General features: G+C 44.0%; 1 protein-coding gene across 2 annotated transcripts in view; it reads left to right on the top strand.

Moving 5' to 3' along the window:
* The first annotated feature begins 1584 nt into the window (after positions 1-1584).
* CMIP (c-Maf inducing protein) overlaps positions 1585-21714 on the top strand; it is a 70914-nt gene continuing 50784 nt past the window's right edge. The window contains exon 1 of one of the 2 annotated variants that reach the window (XM_085856663.1): positions 1585-2360. In XM_085856663.1, coding sequence (XP_085712789.1) covers positions 1998-2360 — 363 coding nt within the window. In that variant the 5' untranslated portion in view covers positions 1585-1997. Of the gene's footprint in view, positions 2361-6143; positions 6292-21714 lie in introns of those variants that run through there. The other variant, XM_085856664.1, reaches the window with a different exon arrangement.

Genomic DNA, 21714 nt, shown 5'->3' with positions numbered 1-21714 from the left:
TGATTCAAAGTTGAAGGGATGGTTTCACGTGATCATTTCTTGTGACCATGCCTACCTTGTTTACATACTCTTTGGAGGAACATCCCGACATCCTTTTCCATTAAAAAAAAAAAATGTTTTTATGACTTGTTTGTGATGAACTGGACCAGTCGAATCAATGTTGATCGTTCCGTGAATTGCAGCCATTGTTTGACGTCATGGGGAGGATTATAAGGAATGTGTTCATGGAAAAGTTCAGCCCTGTTACGTATGTTCGCAAATTAAATTGTTCGCTTCATAACACGGCCCTCTCAACATCCTTACCGCGTCACTGAAGTTTTGTTTTGAACAAAATCGGTTCAGCTGCACAAACTTTTAAGGGTAATCCGATGAAGAGAAGGAATGCTTCAGACCTGACGTCACTTTGTTTTCAAAACTTTCATCATAGTGGGGCAAACTTAGCTAAATATAGCATAGCAATTGTGCATTTTGTGAGGAAAGCACCACATTTGGCACACTAGCAGCCCATCATATTATGAACAGATTTGGATATTGGGCCATCTCAAAATTTTTGATTGTAGTTGAAAATGGCTGCCACAGCCATCAGCAGCTGAATTTGAGATGGGCCAATATCCAAATCTGTTCATAATATGTTAGGCTACTAGTGTGCCAAATTTGGTGCTTTCCTTACAAAATGCACAATTGTTGTGCTAAGTTTCCCCACTATCATACCTCTGAAGCGGCCTGACAATTCTTTCTGACTTCATAACAGTACACAATTAGACATCATAGTGAAGCTTTAAAGAGCAAGATTGTTGAAAACACTGAATATCGGAACGATCTACACTCGGTACATCAAGTAGGAGGAGCGAGCAGCGAAGAGGGGGTACCGTTTGGCAGGATGATGGAGGCGGTCCCAGTTTGGAATGACGTCATTCGCAACAGCCAATCCCCGTCCAGCCGCGGAATTCTGCTTTTGGTTTCCCCTCCCCGTGGAGTTCGTCATCAATGACGCAGTCAGCATGTTATCTTATATATTAATTTATTCCCTTATAAGGAATTCCAACGCACAAGACCATGAGACCCGTCCAAAGCCTGCGCTATGATTGCCAACTTACTTGTTGTGTTTCCTTTTAAATGCTCAGCATCGAGTAAGGACCATTTTTAAAGTGTTTCCTTCGACTCGAACCTCACAGACTCAGTGTCCCAGACGCTGCATCCATTCTCTTGATTTATTTTTTTATTTTTTTATCCAGATCGTCCTTCTTTTCTCCGTCTTGGAGACTGATCTGAGTATCATAAGCACGACGTTTGTGTCATGAGAAGTGATTAATTGAACGTTCGATGCATTGAAGTCCAGTCAGACGTTTCCGAGGTGGTCCGTGCAAAAGGCGGCTCCGTCGTGCAAGCTTTGTGCAAATGATTCGTGCAATCGGCGGGTGTGATGGAGATGATTAACGACTAACGAGATGAAAGCACATCGTGGTTGACGTAGATCTTCAGGTGCATTGTAAATGACGAGCAAAAAAAAAAAGGCATCGGCTGAGAGGAAAAAAAAATTTTAAACGCGAGTGGGAGACGGCCGAGGGCAGAGGGGGTCACGTGACGCGTAGGCGCCCAATCCGATGATTGTGTCGATGATGATGATGAAGAAGAAGAAGAATAAGGAAGAAGAAGAAGAGGGAAAAGTAACCCGCATCGCTGCGCTCGAGGCGCGGGGCGGGGGACGAGCGCTTCCTCAGTGAGAGAGAGAGGCGTTCGCAGATCTCCTCACGAATCTCGCTCAGGACCCAATATCGACCCGTCGGACTTGACTGCGAGCGGGAACCGTCGTAGGTTCGCCGTCGCTCCGATATCTTCGATGTTCGCTGCTTGAAGCCGCTGACGGCTGAAGAGATTTTGTTTTGTTTTTTATTCGCACTTTAATCCTTTTCATTTCCTTCTCTCAGTCTCGCCTTCCCATTAAGCCGTTGTCCCCTTCGCTCGTCGTTATCCCCCCGTATCCATGTGTGACTGTCATGGAAGGCTGTGGTACTGCGAGTAATATCGCTAATTGCGCGGGTACCAGTACCAGTACGAATTGCAAGACGCGCAACAGTAACAATAGCATCGCGATGAACGCGACGTGTGTAAAGGGCGAGGCGCGACGTCGTCCGAGCGTTGTCCCTGCCGTTCCCCGCCATGCCGCGGGCTTGGCCGTTCCCGGACATCCCCAGGGTCATCCAGGCGTGCGCTACAAGCTCCTGCACGAAGGGGACCTCCAGCTGTGTCTCCTCCGTCATCCCCGCTCCGTGCTCAGCAAACTGCTAAGTTCGAAACTCCTTCGACGATGGGAACCCCATCGACTGGTTCTCACTGACAGTTGTATCTGCTCCGGCACGGTGAGGAGTTGAGGGGTGAGGGTGCGTTCGTGTACTCTTGTGACTCGTATCTCCTCGTAATGATGCTCCGAGCAGCGATTAACTTGAATTGCTCGAACTGGTGGAGGACGCACTTGTGACTTGAGGGTTGATGCTTCAAGATGAGGTGTTGGTGCTGGACTCCGATGTGGAGCAGAAGAGATATAAGCGATTGTCGCTTGATATACAAGACCCAATGTTTGAGATTATTTTTGTCTCTGGTACGTAGGTGTGAGGTAATGATACATTTTGGAGGAGGAGGAGGAGGAGGAGGAGGAGGAGGACGGCGAGATTGTTTGTGGAGATGAGATGAGAGGACGGTGAGACTGTTTGTGGAGTGGAGAGGACGGTGAGACTGTTTGTGGAGAGGAGAGGACGGTGAGACTGTTTGTGGAGAGGAGAGGACGGTGAGACTGTTTGTGGAGAGGAGAGGACGGTGAGACTGTTTGTGGAGAGGAGAGGACGGTGAGACTGTTTGTGGAGAGGAGAGGACGGTGAGACTGTTTGTGGAGAGGAGAGGACGGTGAGACTGTTTGTGGAGAGGAGAGGACGGTGAGACTGTTTGTGGAGAGGAGAGGACGGTGAGACTGTTTGTGGAGAGGAGAGGACGGTGAGACTGTTTGTGGAGAGGAGAGGACGGTGAGACTGTTTGTGGAGAGGAGAGGACGGTGAGACTGTTTGTGGAGAGGAGAGGACGGTGAGACTGTTTGTGGAGAGGAGAGGACGGTGAGACTGTTTGTGGAGAGGAGAGGACGGCGAGACTGTTTGTGGAGAGGAGAGGACGGCGAGACTGTTTGTGGAGAGGAGAGGACGGCGAGACTGTTTGTGGAGAGGGAGAGGACGGCGAGACTGTTTGTGGAGAGGAGAGGACGGCGAGACTGTTTGTGGAGAGGAGAGGACGGCGAGACTGTTTGTGGAGAGGAGAGGGACGGCGAGACTGTTTGTGGAGAGGAGAGGACGGCGAGACTGTTTGTGGAGAGGAGAGGACGGCGAGACTGTTTGTGGAGAGGAGAGGACGGCGAGACTGTTTGTGGAGAGGAGAGGACGGCGAGACTGTTTGTGGAGAGGAGAGGGACGGCGAGACTGTTTGGGGAGAGGAGAGGACGGCGAGACTGTTTGTGGAGAGGAGAGGACGGCGAGACTGTTTGTGGAGAGGAGAGGACGGCGAGACTGTTTGTGGAGAGGAGAGGACGGCGAGACTGTTTGTGGAGAGGAGAGGACGGCGAGACTGTTTGTGGAGAGAGAGGACGGCGAGACTGTTTGTGGAGAGGAGAGGACGGCGAGACTGTTTGTGGAGAGGAGAGGACGGCGAGACTGTTTGTGGAGAGGAGAGGACGGCGAGACTGTTTGTGGAGAGAGAGAGGACGGCGAGACTGTTTGTGGAGAGGAGAGGACGGCGAGACTGTTTGTGGAGAGGAGAGGACGGCGAGACTGTTTGTGGAGAGGAGAGGACGGTGAGACTGTTTGTGGAGAGGAGAGGACGGCGAGACTGTTTGTGGAGAGGAGAGAGACGGCGAGACTGTTTGTGGAGAGGAGAGGACGGCGAGACTGTTTGTGGAGAGGAGAGGACGGCGAGACTGTTTGTGGAGAGGAGAGGACGGCGAGACTGTTTGTGGAGAGGAGAGGACGGCGAGACTGTTTGTGGAGAGGAGAGGACGGCGAGACTGTTTGTGGAGAGGAGAGGACGGCGAGACTGTTTGTGGAGAGGAGAGGACGGCGAGACTGTTTGTGGAGAGAGAGAGACGGCGAGACTGTTTGTGGAGAGGAGAGGACGGCGAGACTGTTTGTGGAGAGGAGAGGACGGCGAGACTGTTTGTGGAGAGGAGAGACGGCGAGACTGTGTGTGGAGAGGAGAGGACGGCGAGACTGTTTGTGGAGAGGAGAGGACGGCGAGACTGTTTGTGGAGAGGAGAGGACGGCGAGACTGTTTGTGGAGAGGAGAGGACGGCGAGACTGTTTGTGGAGAGGAGAGGACGGCGAGACTGTTTGTGGAGAGGAGAGGACGGCGAGACTGTTTGTGGAGATGAGAGGAGAGGACGGCGAGACTGTTTGTGGAGATGAGAGGAGAGGACGGCGAGACTGTTTGTGGAGATGAGAGGAGAGGACGGCGAGACTGTTTGTGGAGATGAGAGGAGAGGACGGCGAGACTGTTTGTGGAGATGAGAGGAGAGGACGGCGAGACTGTTTGTGGAGATGAGAGGAGAGGACGGCGAGACTGTTTGTGGAGATGAGAGGAGAGGACGGCGAGACTGTTTGTGGAGATGAGAGGAGAGGACGGCGAGACTGTTTGTGGAGATGAGAGGAGAGGACGGCGAGACTGTTTGTGGAGATGAGAGGAGAGGACGGCGAGATTGTTTGTGGAGATTAGAGGAGAGGACGGCGAGACTGTTTGTGGAGATGAGATGAGAGGACGATAAGACTGTTTGTGGAGAGGAGAGGACGGTGAGACTGTTTGTGGAGAGGAGAGGACGGTGAGACTATTTGTGGAGATAAGATGAGAGGAGAGAATGGTGAGACTGTTTGTGGAGATAAGATGAGAGGAGAGAATGGTGAGACTGTTTGTGGAGATGAGAGGAGAGGACGGTTAAACTTTGTGGAGATAATGAGGGTATGAGATCTGTGGAGATTATGAGGAAGAGACTATTTTTTGCAGATGATGAGGCCATTTGTTGGGAGGAGGAGGAGGAGAAAACATTTGTAGAGATGAGAGGGGGGGATTTGTAGGAGACTATTTGTGAGGAGGAGGTTGAGAATTTTTAAATGGAGATGAGAAGAAGACGACAATGACATGAGCGGATGATTTATTTATGTGATGAGGAGGTAGAGTAGATGTGATGATTATTGTTAACAGTTGACAGAATATGGTGCGTGAACAATCATTGATTATGGATGGCGATGTGATGGTCGTTTTTCCTCTCCACATGTTTAGATGATTGGTAATTTGGAATATTTATTACTTGCAAAGTTGAAGATTTTTCAAGGATATTGATCAGTCGATTTTGTTCTGTTGGTTTGTCGGTTTGTCTGTTTGTTCGTCTGTTTATCGCCTTCAGGTCACAATTCTAAACCGATCGTCATGAAACTTTTCCAAGTTGTCGAAGTAGTCTCAATTGAGAAACCTGTTGATTTTGAGGTCAAAGGTCATCTTGAGGTCAAATTTCTAAAATCATTTTTCATCCAATTGACTTGAAATTTGAACAAGATTTGTATATTGTTTCACTGGATTGGAAAACCAACTGTTTTTGAGGTCAAAAGATCAAAGGTCAACCTAGAATCAATTTTCAACTTAAGATCATCAGTTTACATCCTATTAACTTGAAAGTTGAACAGGATTTCCATATTGCTTCACTGAATTGGGAAAGCAACTATTTTTGAGGTCAAAAGGTCAAGGATCAACTCGAGGTCAAATTTCAATCTGAAAAATAATCTATTTTCATACGATTGACCTGAGCTTTGATTAAGATTGTCAATTTTAATCTTCATGAAATGGACAATTTGATGTATCCATGGCAACCTTTGGAGGGGGAGGGGGATGGATTTTGCAAGTATCGTGCTCTGCACGATGTCTTTTTCTTGTTGATTGATTGAGTGGTGCAACTATGGAAGATGTTTTGACAACTACTGTTTTTTTTATCTACTTGGAGAGGCTTCATTTATTTATTCGGATGCATCCTATGGCTGCTTGGCTGCATAATTTTCTGGAGGCGTGGCTGTGCTGCTCACGCAGTTCCCCCTGTTACCAGTAAGCTGATGCTCATTTTGCCGACCTCGGAAGGATTGACAAGCTGAGTCAACTCACCTGGTGTTAATTCAACGAAACGACAGGGGCTCAAACTCAAGACCCTAACATCTTAAGCCAGTCACCTTCACCATTCAGCTAACACCAGTCTTGAAGAGGCCTATCCTTATACAGGTGCTGGTACTTATTGACTTTGATTTTGAGATCGTCATCATTGTATCCCTGTTTATCGTCTCCAATCACATCTAATATCTCCTCGAAGAGCTGCTCAATGATCCCTTGTTCTCTCGTTTTCACCGAGATGAATGATTTGGAATGTGGGAATAATGGCTCCATGTGTTGTCTGCTTTAGACATGCTCATGGAAAATGTCCCTTTTGTCTGTGTCATCCTGTGCTGTCTGTGTTCACAAGTGTCCTCTAGAGATTTCTTCCTCCTTGTCCATGAGGCTTTTGATTTTGACGATTTTTTTTCTTTTGAGAAACTGAAATGATTTTATTTTACATTCCAACTTGTTCTTAAACTGTATTTTATTTAATTTTTTTTCATCAACAAATTTATTGCTTTGCTGGAAGCTTTTATCTGTTGGTGAACATCTGTACCTTTCTCAATAGCCTCACATTGTGTAACCATTTACAGGTAGAAGACTTTATTTAAATCTCTTACTTCTGATCAGAATGAATGTCGATGAGATCAGAGTGATCTATGATCATTTGGGTTGAGCCTCGACAGATTTGAGTACAGGTGTGTGAAGGACAGGTGTGCTGTGGATTCGAAATGATAACAATCCGAGTGTTTGGGTTATGGTTAGGATTGAGGATTGTGTTAGTGTTAATGTTTGGGTTTGGGGTTGGGTTATTGTTTAATGTTAAGGTTGGGTGGGGTTAATGTTTGGATTAGGGTTGACGTTCATGTGGATGTTGGTGTTCGTGTTAATGCCAGGGTTTGGTGGGGTTAATGTTAGGTTTACATATGTATGTATATATATATATATATATATATATATATATATATATATATATATATATATATATATATATATATGTATATATATATATGTATATATATATATATATATATGTATATATATATATATATATATGTGTATATATATATATATATATATATATATATATATATATATGTATATATATATATATATATATATGTATGTATATATATATATGTATATATGTATATGTATATATGTATATATGTATATATGTATATATGTATATATGTATATGTATATATATATATATATATATCTACAGCTCTGGAAAAAAATAAGAGACCACTCCAAAAAATTTTAAATCAGCATCTCTACATGTATGGCAGCCATTCCATTCCAGTGTCTGTTGAATTCCAACACAGGCACACCTCATTCTACTTCGTGAGGTTGATCACCTCAACCGAATCTTATTTAACAAGGAAAAGTATAAAAACCACTGCTGTGGTCATCACTATCCTCTTGCAATAGGACCAGCTGGATGGCAAAAACAGTGCTAGTAGAACCTCAAAAGTAATTGGAATCAAATATAACTACTGACCATGCCAAAAGAGTTGAAAAGAAAAGTTTTGAGTGAGGAAAAGAAGGGTTCAATTCTGGCTTTACTGGCAGAGGGATACAGTGAGTGTCACGTTGCTTCCATCCTTAAAATTTCAAAGACGGCGGTTCATAAGAACAAGGTCAAGCAGCAGACATTGGGGACAACAAAGCTACACACTGGCAGAGGGTGAAAACGACTTTCCACTGACCAGGATGACCGCCAACTCATTTGAATGTCACTCAACAACCGAAGGATGACATCAAGTAACCGACAAAAAGAATGGCAAACGGCAGCTGGGGTGAAGTGCACGGCAAGGACGGTTCGAAACAGGCTCCTTGGGGCAGGGCTGAAGTCGTGCACAGCAAGAAAAATGCCCTTAATCAATGAGAAGCAAAGAAGAGCCAGGCTGAGTTTTGCAAAAGGCCATAAAGGATTGGACCGTAGAGGACTGGAGTGAGGTCATCTTCTCTAAGTGCAATTTTCAGCTTTGCCCAACACCTGGTCGTCTTATGGTTAGACGGAGACCTGGATAGGCCTACAAGCCATCGTGTCTCGCACCCACTGTGAAATTTGGTGGAGGATCGGTGATTATCTGGGGATGCTTCAGCAAAGCTTGAATCGGGTAGATTTGTCTTTGTGAAGGACTCATAAATCAAGCCACGTACAAGGTTGTCCTGGAAGAACACTTGCTTCCTTCTGCTCTGACAATGTTCCACAACTCTGAGGATTGGTTTTTTCCAGCAGGACAATGCTCCATGCCACACAGCCAGGTCAATCAAGGTGTGGATGGATGACCATCAGATCAAGACCCTGTCATGGCCAGCCCAATCTCCAGACCTGAACCCAGTTGAAAACCTCTGGAATGTGATCAAGAGGAAGATTGATGGTCACAAGCCATCAAACAAAGCCGAGCTGTTTGAATTTTTGCGCCAGGAGTGGCATAAAGTCACCCAACAGCAATGTGAAAGACTGGTGGAGAGCATGCCAAGACGCATGAAAGCTGTGATTGAAAATCAGGGTTATTCCACAAAATATTGATTTCTGAACTCTTCCTAAGTTAAAACATTAGTATTGTGTTGTTTAAAAATGAATATGAACTTGTTTTGTTTGTATTATTTGAGGTCTGAAAACATTGAATATTTGTTATTTTGACCAGTTGTCATTTTCTGCAAATAAATGCTCCAAATGACAATATTTTTATTCAGAATTTGTGAGAAAGGTTGTCAGTTGCTTATAGAATAAAACAAAAATGTTAATTTTACTCAAAAACATACCTATAAAGAGTAAAACCAGAAAAACTGATAATTTTGCAGTGGTGTCTTAATTTTTTCCAGAGCTGTATGTATATACTGCCAGAAAATAATACCATTCATTGGTTAACAAAACATTATCTTCCAGTTCTCGAACAAATGCATCCTGTTGATTTACCTTAGCTAGTGCTTGGTTATAATGATAGTTAATTGTTTGCTTAGTTTTACCACTGCAGCAAGCCCATTTATTTATTTATGTATTAATTTTATATTGTTCTCTGGTTTACAAGATCTTACATTATTTTGCCATGTTAGATATTATTAAGGTGCAGTTTATGCATATAACTTATCCCTTGTAACAATGTAAGCCTGTCCTGGTGCGTCAGAGTTGTCTGTGCCCCCCAGGCGCCTGACTTAGCATGATCACATGACACTCCTCTGTACAGCAGCATCTGTGGCAAAAATTTCACCCAGGATAATTTCCTTTGTTTTCTCCGTGATTATCGATGCTGGAGAAGAGTTGCCGTGCCCCAGGCTCCACTGGAAGATTCATGAAAGGCTTGGGATTTTTTTCTTACACAGATTTGGAGGAATTGGTTGAGGACTTGCAGGGGTTTTTTGAGGAAAAAAAAATTAAATTTCATTCTGTCTGATTGGGTTTTCAATTCCGATTTTGTTGGCGGTGCACTTGTGTGAACATTTTCTGTACCTGTGCCAGAGGAGTTGGTCCTCGCTGTCGGTGATTTAGTAATCTATACTATGAGAGCCATTTGCCTGCGTGTCTGTCTCTGTATTGTCATTTTCTCAAGAGATGGCCAAACGGATTTTCGTCAAACTTTCAGAGGTTCATCAATGAGTGCCATTCCTTAGTGCGTGTAGGGAAGTGTTTTAGGCCCCCACAATAGAATCGACCAGAAAACGTCGGGTACTCCTGCTAGTCCGACAGAAAATGTTGCCAAAAATAAAAGGATTTATTTTTCATCCGTGACGAACACCAATGGTGGATTCTGTGCTGATCGGGCTGGAACGTGTCGATTCGCTTCAATTTCTGACAACGATGAGTTTTTGATATATGCTGCTTTTCTGCGCTGCGTGACAAGCGACAGCATGATCACCTTTCCAACCCAGCACCAAAATCGTTTTGACAGTCACCCCTTCAGCACCTGCACAAGGCATGCCGGACGGTCCCTTCACCGTCCGGATTTTGAGTCGTGACACAATAAATATTCAATTCATGGCCACATTTGGCAGAGGGTTTGAATCTCTGAAAACGATTTGAGGCACACTGGCAGCAGTCTCTTTGAGTCGGGAATATTTCTGCAATAAATCGGCAAAAACTCCACATCGTGTAATAATAGTGAGCCATGTTTAAATAACGTGCAAAAAACACAAATCGGTCGAACTTTCACCAGAGTAACCAGCTGGTGAAGGTGTTTAATGGACGTAATGGAGCTGTTAAAACGTGGGGAATGAAAGCTTGGCCCAGCACTGACTTGAGACACGTTGTATAGAAACAAGGTACAGTACATATATGTTTATCTACTCGACTGATATATCACTTTATATTGCTGCTTTATGAACATCAAGAATATAACAGTTTGTATGTGTTTTTGTTTAACTCATGCGTGCCCGTACGTGCAAAAAAAAACAAAAAAAAACTTTCAAACCGCGTGCGAGAAACAACAACCACACAGGCCGTTCCTTCGCTCTCGCGTGCCCATACATGCGCGGCCATACATGAAAAAAAAACAACTTCCTTTGTTGTTCCTTCGTTCTTGTAAACAACGACTGGATTGGGGCATTGTGTTTATAAATGCGCATAAGAAATCGAGAAATTATTAGAATACAGTAAGTCATGGAAGTCCGTACGTTATAACCCGGAATGGGGAACGCGGCTGAGGATCTCTTCCCCAATGGCCACGCCTACGCAGCAACGTGTCCTGTCATTGGTTTGCTAAATAAATGGCCATAACTTAGGAACCACTTGTCCGATTAATATCAAACCTTGAAAAGGCACATCCTCAGGTCCCCAGCAATATACCTGGCAAGTTTAAATTAGGTCGGACCAGTGGTTGTCGAGAAACAGCAACACACACACACACACACACACACACACACACACACACACACACACACACACACACACACACACACACACACACACACACACACACACACACACACACACACACACACACACACACACACACACCTGGAATCTATATTAATATTTCGGCACGCCCCTTTCTTTGTTCCACCATCAGATTTTTGTTACTGCATGAAATGAAACAAGATTTGGCACATGTACTAATGATATTATTGTCTTCCTTAAGAGGCCCCTCAAAATTCGTTTTGATGCATTTTCACAAACTCCAACGGATTCCATTCAAATTCGGTACGATTATGGCTTTTGGTCCAACTTAGGTCATTGGCTATAAAAAATTTTCCATAACACTTCTGATATTCGAAAAAAATCGATAAATCGATATCCCTTATGGGATTTTTCCATTCAAATCCACTCAAGTTTAAGGCCTACGGGGGACGCAAATTTCCACTTTGCCCCGGGCACTGTTTACCTCCGCTATGCCAAGCTGTTAGGGTTTGGGTTAGTGTTAGGGTTAGGGTTAGCTACCCTAACAGCTAACGCTAACCCTAACCCCTAACCGCTAACCGCTAACAGCTATTCAGGAAATTTGCAAGAAAGCCCAGGCAACGCCAGGCTTTATTGCTAGCCCGAGCAATGCCGGGCATTACTACTAGTTATAGATAGATTAAAAAAAATTTTTTTTTAACTATTCGTGCTCGGTGAGAGTATATCGGGTGACACTAACTCCTGGCTATCCTCTTTTCCACCAAACTGGCCACGTGACCTTGAAAAAGGCGAGGACGTCAGGTATAAGGTGGAACACTTTCTCCTGATGGGGCATCTGTAAACTTGAAAGGTGTCATTTTTCTCTAACTTTAGCATCCTTATCTAACAATTGAAGTTGAAAATAGAAAGCCCTTAGGTAACTGATGTCAAAATAACCCCAGAGCTTGTGCAGAAGAAACTCTGCTAAATACGAATAAATCAGCTTGGCCGGATGGTATACACCAGCGAGTTTTGAATGAAACAGCAGAAACCACCGCCCTTCCCCTCGTGATGGTCTTCCAAAAGTCTCTTCATGAAGGAGTTATACCACCCATGTGAAATTGGGGGAAACATAATTGCCATTCCCAAAAAGGGCAGCAAGAAAACACCAGGGAACTACTGACTGATCAGCCTGATGTCTGTTGTGAGTAAAGTTCCAGAGTCAATCATAAGAGATGCCATCACGTACTGATCGACTCAGAAATGAACCACATGATGGACTCGGAACTTCATTTATGCCTAACACGGCTTCACAAAGGAACGCTCGTGCCGTCCAGTTTCTTTGGGAGCTGGAAGATTGGACTGCAACGCTGGATGAAAGCAACACAGCTGATGTCCTCTTTCTTGATTTCCGCAAGGTTAGGGCTAGTCCCCCATCAAAGCCTTGTGAAGTCGTTCTATGCCTGAGAAATCGGAGACCCTTTCCTGAAATGGATTAAATCTTGTTGGATCGAGTGCAGTGTGAAGTCGTCAACAACCCAAAATTGGATTGGACAAAAGTACGGTGAAATTCTGCAAGGTCGTGGGCTTGGACCTACTCTTTGATCTTTGATGTTTATAAATGATCTACCTACCGTGATCACTCACAAAGAACAGAAATATGCCGATGATGCTAAAATCTCCGGCACAGTCAATGACCATTAAGGCTCTTCATCCATTCTGAATGATCTGGATAAGGTAGAGGAGTGGTCTCAGCGATTGCAACTTCCTTTCAACCCAGATTATTGCAAGATGATTCATCTTGAGAAGGAAGCTGTCGTCGAGTGTAACACAATGAATGGAATTGGACTTTAAAATGTCTGTAGAAAAATGTCTCTGCATCACAATCGACAAACACTTAACATTCCATCATCACGTCTCCATTACAGTCACCAAGGCGACCAGGCACTTGGGCTAATAAAACAGACCGAAACAACTTTGGATGAAGTTGCATTTCCACTGCTGTTCAAGTCTCTGTCCAACCCATCTTGGAGTACTGCAACTTGTCATGGTATCCCAGATATTTGAGTTCTGATTGACGGCATGCTGGTATACTGTCGGAGTGGCGACCCGTCCAGGATTGTGCCCAATAGCCAAGGAGACTGCTTCGGCAACACCAACACTCTGCACAGAGTATGGTCCCAATCTCCTCCAGATATTTAGCAGGCAGCAACAAATTTGTGAGGGTACAGATGATGGTGACTAAATTAGACCCTACTATAGTTTTCTCCCCTATCAAGATAGATGGAGACCTCTGAACATGTATGGTACTCTAAGTTATAGACACAGGCGTGGTGACATGATGCAGGTTTTCCGGATCATAAAAGGACAAAATTACATCAACCCCCACCACTTCTTCACTCCTGCAACTACCAACTCTACCAGAGGTCTTCCCATGAAAGTGTTCAAACCCAGACGCAGGCTGCTTTCCAGAAGTAGTTCCTTCAGTCCAAGAATGATTGAGGATTGGAATAGCCTCCCAACTTCCCTTGTGGAATCCACATCTGTAACAACCTTTAAAAACAACTTGGACTAATTTTGGCAAAGTCAAATCTTCTTCACCCAACACTAACTGCTTGCAGGTGTCCCTGCCTGGATTAAAACCACCATGTTCCAACCAATACAGAAGTGTAGACTCGGATTCACCACAGGATATCATCCTATCTTGTACATTGCCAACTATAGCTGCCATGTCCAACACACGAGTGGCAAAACGGACAAAGTCATTGCCTTTTAAAGTCCACCTGTCTCGGCCAGTGAAGATACCTGGTACATGATTCAAAAAAATTATTTGAGGGGCTTGATTTGTATAATTAAAAATTTCAATGTAGAGATAGTGATTAGAAAGCTGCTCTCGTGCTCTGTTTTGGCCCAACTGCCTCTGTTTGCTATATTTCACCCCCCCCCCCGTGTTTGTTTGTTTATTTATTTATTTTGAACACGGTCAAGGCTCGTGGAAGAGCTGGAACACAAAACGAAGCAGGACACAGACAGACAGACAGACAGACAGACAGACAGACAGACAGATGCATGCTGACAGCCAGGACCAAGGGACAAAATAGATGGAGACTGACAAACAAGCAATGCGGGGAAGAATGAGAGGGGGAGGAGGAGGAGATGCACAGGATAGACAAGATGGATTCAGAAGGAACTAGAGCAGCACTCGGTAGAGTGCACACCTCTCTCTACCAGGCTGAACAGTTGACGTGTATCCCACTGATGGGCTGGATCTGGAACCAGACCTGAAGAAAAATGGAATATGCTTGTTCTTGTCACCTACCCAACTCGTGCACCTACGTAGTTTTGTCATAACTCGTCCACAACTCTTTGAAATATCATGCTATATATTGTTTTTGGCCCCATCTCTCAATGGTGAAGAATCACTTTCAGAATTAAAAAAAAAAAATTATCTTATCTGGATTTGGAGCTTCACCAAAATCTTATCACTTCGTCTGCCACGCAACGAAACTCTCCACCAAGTTTAGTCTGAATCCGTCCATAACTTTTTGAGATATCCTGCTTACAGATGGACAGACAGACAGGGGTGAGAACATAACCGATATCCACCTTCGGTGGCGGAGGTAAAAACTGAAAATTTAGGTCTTGGGGTGTGGGAGGAACTTTAACCGGGTAGAAAAGATCATGGTTTTGGATGGGGTATGATCTGAGATGGTGATAAGCAGGTGTCTTGAAAATATAATTTTATAACTCATTACCCATTTTCACTCCTACCTGCAGCTACCTTGACCATGATTGTTTGTGCATTATCAACCTGTTCTGCACAGCCTGCTCTTTCTTGAGGCTCGATTGACAATTATAAAAAGGTCTTTCCTTTATTTTTGGAATGTATTTATATCTTCTAATCATGGTGTTTTGACAGCATGATGCATGGTTAAAGGTTTAGGTTGTCACCAATGGAAAATTCTTTTGAGAGTGCAGGTTCCAACCACAGATTAGCCCTTTGGCCACACTAATTGGCTACCACGGACATTGTGTTTGTTCAGGTTATTGCTTTGTTCACCTGGCTCAACTACTCTGTTTGCTTAGTTGTTCCAAGAGCCTCACAACCTGCACACCAAAAATCCTTCCCTCTTTTGCTTTTGTTTGCCAATATTGCTAGAAAAAACCCAATGGAGGTTCATAGATGACCTTTGAGCACCTGTTCGGAGTGTTCGCATACTGTGATATTGAATGTAGGTGAAGGAAACGTTTTAAAAAGCAACGAGGGCAAAAGTCGGTTTGCATCCCAGGTAGTATGAAAGTAGATTGGTATCCCAGGTAGTATGAAAGTAGCTTGATATCACAGGTAGTATAAAAGTAGCTTGATATCCCAGGTAGTATAAAAGTAGCTTGGTATCCCAGATAGTAGAAAAGTAGCTTGGTATCCCAGATAGTAGAAAAGTAGTTTGGTATCCCAGATAGTAGAAAAGTAGCTTGGTATCCCAGATAGTAGAAAAGTAGCTTGGTATCCCAGATAGTAGAAAAGTAGCTTGGTATCCCAGATAGTAGAAAAGTCGCTTGGTATCCCAGATAGTAGAAAAGTCGCTTGGTATCCCAGATAGTAGAAAAGTAGCTTGGTATCCCAGATAGTAGAAAAGTAGCTTGGTATCCCAGATAGTAGAAAAGTAGCTTGGTATCCCAGATAGTAGAAAAGTAGCTTGGTATCCCAGATAGTAGAAAAGTAGCTTGGTATCCCAGATAGTAGAAAAGTAGCTTGGTATCCCAGATAGTAGAAAAGTAGCTTGGTATCCCAGATAGTAGAAAAGTAGCTTGGTATCCCAGATAGTAGAAAAGTAGCTTGGTATCCCAGATAGTAGAAAAGTAGCTTGGTATCCCAGATAGTAGAAAAGTCGCTTGGTATCCCAGATAGTAGAAAAGTAGCTTGGTATCCCAGATAGTAGAAAAGTAGCTTGGTATCCCAGATAGTAGAAAAGTTGCTTGATATCCCAGATAGTAGAAAAGTTGCTTGATATCCCAGATAGTAGAAAAGTAGCTTGATATCCCAGATAGTAGAAAAGTAGCTTGATATCCCAGATAGTAGAAAAGTAGCTTGGTATCCCAGATAGTAGAAAAGTAGCTTGGTATCCCAGATAGTAGAAAAGTAGCTTGGTTTCCCAGATAGTAGAAAAGTAGCTTGATATCCCAGATAGTAGAAAAGTAGCTTGGTATCCTAGATAGTATAAAAGTAGCTTGGTATCCCAGATAGTAGAAAAGTAGCTTGGTATCCCAGATAGTAGAAAAGTAGCTTGGTATCCCAGATAGTAGAAAAGTAGCTTGGTATCCCAGATAGTAGAAAAGTAGCTTGGTATCCCAGATAGTAGAAAAGTAGCTTGGTATCCCAGATAGTAGAAAAGTAGCTTGGTATCCCAGATAGTAGAAAAGTAGCTTGGTATCCCAGATAGTAGAAAAGTAGCTTGGTATCCCAGATAGTAGAAAAGTAGCTTGGTATCCCAGATAGTAGAAAAGTAGCTTGGTATCCCAGATAGTAGAAAAGTAGCTTGGTATCCCAGATAGCAGAAAAGTAGCTTGGCATCCCAGATAGCAGAAAAGTAGCTTGATATTCTAGATAGTAGAAAAGTAGCTTGGTATCCCAGATAGTAGAAAAGTAGCTTGGTATCCCAGATAGTAGAAAAGTAGCTTGGTATCCCAGATAGTAGAAAAGTAGCTTGGCATCCCAGATAGCAGAAAAGTAGCTTGGCATCCCAGATAGCAGAAAAGTAGCTTGGTTTCCCAGATAGTAGAAAAGTAGCTTGGTATCCCAGATAGCAGAAAAGTAGCTTGGCATCCCAGATAGCAGAAAAGTAGCTTGACATTCCAGATAGTAGAAAAGTAGCTTGACATACCAGATAGTAGAAAAGTAGCTTGACATACCAGATAGTAGAAAAGTAGCTTGGTATCCCAGATAGTAGAAAAGTAGCTTGGTATCCCAGATAGCAGAAAAGTAGCTTGGCATCCCAGATAGCAGAAAAGTAGCTTGGTATCCCAGATAGTAGAAAAGTAGCTTGGTATCCCAGATAGCAGAAAAGTAGCTTGGCATCCCAGATAGCAGAAAAGTAGCTTGACATTCCAGATAGTAGAAAAGTAGCTTGACATACCAGATAGTAGAAAAGTAGCTTGGTATACCAGATAGTAGAAAAGTAGCTTGGTATCCCAGATAGTAGAAAAGTAGCTTGGTATCCCAGATAGTAGAAAAGTAGCTTGATATCCCAGATAGCAGAAAAGTAGCTTGGCATCCCAGATAGCAGAAAAGTAGCTTGGCATCCCAGATAGCAGAAAAGTAGCTTGACATACCAGATAGTAGAAAAGTAGCTTGGTATCCCAGATAGTAGAAAAGTAGCTTGATATCCCAGATAGTAGAAAAGTAGCTTGGTATCCCAGATAGTAGAAAAGTAGCTTGGTATCCCAGATAGTAGAAAAGTAGCTTGATATCCCAGATAGTAGAAAAGTAGCTTGACATACCAGATAGTAGAAAAGTAGCTTGGTATCCCAGATAGTAGAAAAGTAGCTTGATATCCCAGATAGTAGAAAAGTAGCTTGGTATCCCAGATAGTAGAAAAGTAGCTTGGTATCCCAGATAGTAGAAAAGTAGCTTGATATCCCAGATAGTAGAAAAGTAGCTTGGTATCCCAGATAGTAGAAAAGTAGCTTGGTATCCCAGATAGTAGAAAAGTAGCTTGGTATCCCAGATAGTAGAAAAGTAGCTTGGTATCCCAGATAGTAGAAAAGTAGCTTGATATCCCAGATAGTAGAAAAGTAGCTTGGTATCCCAGATAGTAGAAAAGTCGCTTGGTATCCCAGATAGTAGAAAAGTAGCTTGGTATCCCAGATAGTAGAAAAGTAGCTTGGTATCCCAGATAGTAGAAAAGTAGCTTGGTATCCCAGATAGTAGAAAAGTAGCTTGGTATCCCAGATAGTAGAAAAGTAGCTTGGTATCCCAGATAGTAGAAAAGTAGCTTGGTATTCCAGATAGTAGAAAAGTAGCTTGGTATCCCAGATAGTAGAAAAGTAGCTTGGTATCCCAGATAGTAGAAAAGTAGCTTGACATACCAGATAGTAGAAAAGTAGCTTGGTATCCCAGATAGTAGAAAAGTCGCTTGGTATCCCAGATAGTAGAAAAGTAGCTTGGTATCCCAGATAGTAGAAAAGTAGCTTGGTATCCCAGATAGTAGAAAAGTAGCTTGGTATCCCAGATAGTAGAAAAGTAGCTTGGTATCCCCAGTAGTAGGGATTGTAGGTTTTTAAAAATGTTCGTCACTTGCACAAATTATGACGTTGTGACACAAACTATGGCGTTGCTGAAGTTTGGAATAAACATTGTGCTTATTGTTTGACAAATTGGCCATTTCTAAGATTTTCACCTCAAACAACCTGTACCTTTTCTTTGTGTTACTGAGGCTTTTGCTGTACTTGGACAGCTGAACAGAATGTGCAAACAACACCGCAGATGTTATTATTTATAATCCAAAAGCAATGCGAGTTTCTGGAGTCATGACCCCAGACTGTCACTCAACTGCATGTTTTAACAGCTGTTAATGAACACTCCTCATCCTCATCCCCAACCTTCTTTCCCTCCCACCTCTACCACCCCTCGCTTCACCCACCTTAGCTCTTCAACCCCAACTGTAGTTTGGCTGCACCAGTGTGTTTTGTGACATCACAAATGGACATGACACACTTTTGATTTTCAATTGTTGACAAGCTGCTTGTTCACATGTGTTGTCAGCAAGTACGAAATGCTTTATACCTTCTAGTTGTAAATGTTGAGTCATTTGTGACCTTTCTCTTGCATATGTTTGTGACATCTGCGTTCTTATCTCGACTCATGCTTGCACGTTTTCTTGGCTCACTGTAAGTTTCCTCCTCATTCTGACTCTGACTTTCCTCAAACCAAGTGTACACCAACTTGGATAATAGTAATGAAAACCTGCCATGTGTGTGCGTACATATATGCATGCGTGTGTGCGCTGATTTAGATTGTTCATTCTCAGATCTACTGTGATCTATATATCACACTGAGTCTCTGCATTGTGAAATTAATAATTCTTTAATTTGTGTGTGAGCTTGTCCGGTCAAGCCAGATGAGATCTGTGACTTGCTACAGGTACCATGTAAACCTGTACTAACCTGTTTTGTGGTCGGGTTGTTGGCGACTAAGCTGTCTCCCCCACCAGGTTTCCCAGTGAGGATGGTGTATGGATATGGACACCCAGCAGGATTAAAAACAAAACCTGTCAAATGGTGGAGGAGCTCATAGTGAGCCAACAGCCATCCATGTCTTGTGCCCAACTGTGTATGTGGATGTCGTCCTGCAGTTGGGTTACTTCTTTTTTTTCTTTTTTTTTTTTGAGGTGGTTGGTGGAAGGATCTGCACTCCAGCCACCATAAACCCTTCATTCCGCAAAACCCACAAATACAAAGAAAACTGAAAACCCACTCCGTGGGAGCACCTCCTGTGCAGTTGCCCTTCACAGGGCAGCTGAGCGGATGACGGGATTGGGGCAAAGCCTCGGGACCCCCATTCCTTGATGACAAGAGGAAAAGCACGGGCTAAACTGCCTGGGTCAGATTGCAGTGGTGTGTGGTGGAGTGGTGCTGAGGTGTCGTCCACCAGACGGCGGTCTCCCTTGGGTTAACCTGAGGTTGTCCCTTTGAGTGGGTGCCTGGAATGTCTTATCCCTAAGAGAGGATGATCGCCTGTCTGTGTTCTTCTGAGCTCAAGCGTTTGGACATCGGTATTGCAGCACTCTCTGAGGTTCGGAGACCGTTTAGTGGCAAGTTCCTGGCGGGTGGTTACACATACTATTTGTCTGGTCGCTCTGATGGTTACCATGCCCAAGGAGTTGCTGTAGCTGTGTCCAATAAGCTGACCCCAATGATAATTGAGGTAGCACCGGTCAACGAGCGTACTATGAGACGAAGGATTCTTCACTCCTTGGGTGTCATTTCCCTGTTCTCTGTATATTCTCTGACTGAGGTGATGAATCTCACTGTGAAGGACGCATTCTATGCCACACTCGAGTCTGTGGTTGATTAGTACACCAGGTGAGATACTCTTCTAGTCTTGGGGGATTTCAATGCATCGACTGGAACTGATAAGGATGGTTACGAGACATGTGTTGGTCCCCATGGGTCGAGAACTGTGAAGCAGAATAGCACTAAGTTACTCCACTTTGCAAGAAGTCATGGACTTGGGGTGGGTGGTTCATGGTTTCAGCACTCACAAGCTCATCGCTGGACTTGGTATTCTAACGATGGTGATGTGGCAAAGGAGAATGATCATGTGCTCGTTGATGGTCACTGGAGGATGATTCAGAACTTCAAGATCTTCTGGAGTACTCTGTTCCTCAATTCTGACCAAAAGTTTGTTGTAGCAACTCTGAAGTTGCAGCTTAAATCCAGGAGAATAGTACCTTACCAGCGTTGGCTGGATGTTGGCAAACTCAAGGATGAGAGGGTCGCTGAGGAGTTTGCCAACAGGCTGAGTGGGGATTTGGGGTGTCTGGGTGCCTTGGGAAATCCTGAAGAGTTGTGGAGTGCCTTCAAGACCACCGTCCTTGATGTTGCAGGTGGATGTCTTGGAACTCACTGGAGGGCGAAGAAGAATTTTGGTTCTCAAGCGACACTGGATACCATTGATCAGTCGCAGGGCCAGGCTTAATGGCAGAGCTGAGCTGTTCAGGGAGTTGATATGTAAAACTGTAAGTGCGCTAAGGGTGGACCAAGGAGGCCTATATGCGAGGAATCACCTGTGGTCAAGTGATTCTCGTCCTGCTTACAGGGGAATTCGCGTATTGCGTTCTTCCAAGCCCATTCCTCGGTGTACTGCAGTTGGAGCAGGGTGGTGGGCTCTTGACAGAGGAATCTTAAGTGAAGACCCGCTGCTCCCGTTACTTTGAGCATCTGTACCAGGCTGATCCATCACCTGCGGGGTTGGATGTCACTGGTGTTGCTGTCCCGATTGCTGACCCTCCAATCAACTGTGATCCACCTTGGCTTGTGGAAGCAGAGGCTTCGGTGAACCTTTTGAAATGGGGTTAAAGCTCCTGGGATCTGTGGCATCCATGCTTAACTTCTCAAGGCTGGTGGAAATGCTGTAGTCGTGCTGATGCACGCAATTCTGTGCTCTGCCTGGAACACACGCATCATCCCAAATGACTGGAAGAGGGGCCTTGTTGTCCCTTTCTGGAAAGGGAAGGGTGATCGCCAAGACTGCAACAACTACTTCGGCGTGACGCTGCTCTCAGTGCTGGGAAACGTCTTTGCTCAGATAATTCTTGATCGGGTTTGCCACCATCTGCTTGAGCACCAGCGCCCAGAGCAGTCAGGCTTTACACCAAAGAGGTCAACGATTGACCGTATCCTTGCTCTTGGGATCCTATAATGAAATAATTCGTTATGTTTTTATTAACCCTTTTAATCTTGAAAATAAAGAACAAAAACAATGCACAAACACATCTGTTAGCGTACGGTTTGGACAAATTTTAAAGTTGAAGTGCCTGCCCCTAGTTTCCCCATTACCCCCTAAGTTTGCAGTTCACGGGGATTTTCAATAACTTTCCCCCTGCGAATGGCAAGGCCCTCCTGCATATACTTAAACGAAGCACGAGCTGTCGTGTTCTATGAACTCTCTAGTTATACAAAGTCTTTGGTTACTTTTTACCCCTCAGCCCGAATTGGGCTTAGGGGTA

Source organism: Eptatretus burgeri, chromosome 15 (genome assembly GCF_056783735.1).
Source record: "Eptatretus burgeri isolate ZD-2024b chromosome 15, Ebu_testis_v1, whole genome shotgun sequence".
Taxonomy (NCBI): Eukaryota; Metazoa; Chordata; class Myxini; order Myxiniformes; family Myxinidae; genus Eptatretus; species Eptatretus burgeri.
This window is presented reverse-complemented; position numbering and strand designations above follow the sequence as displayed.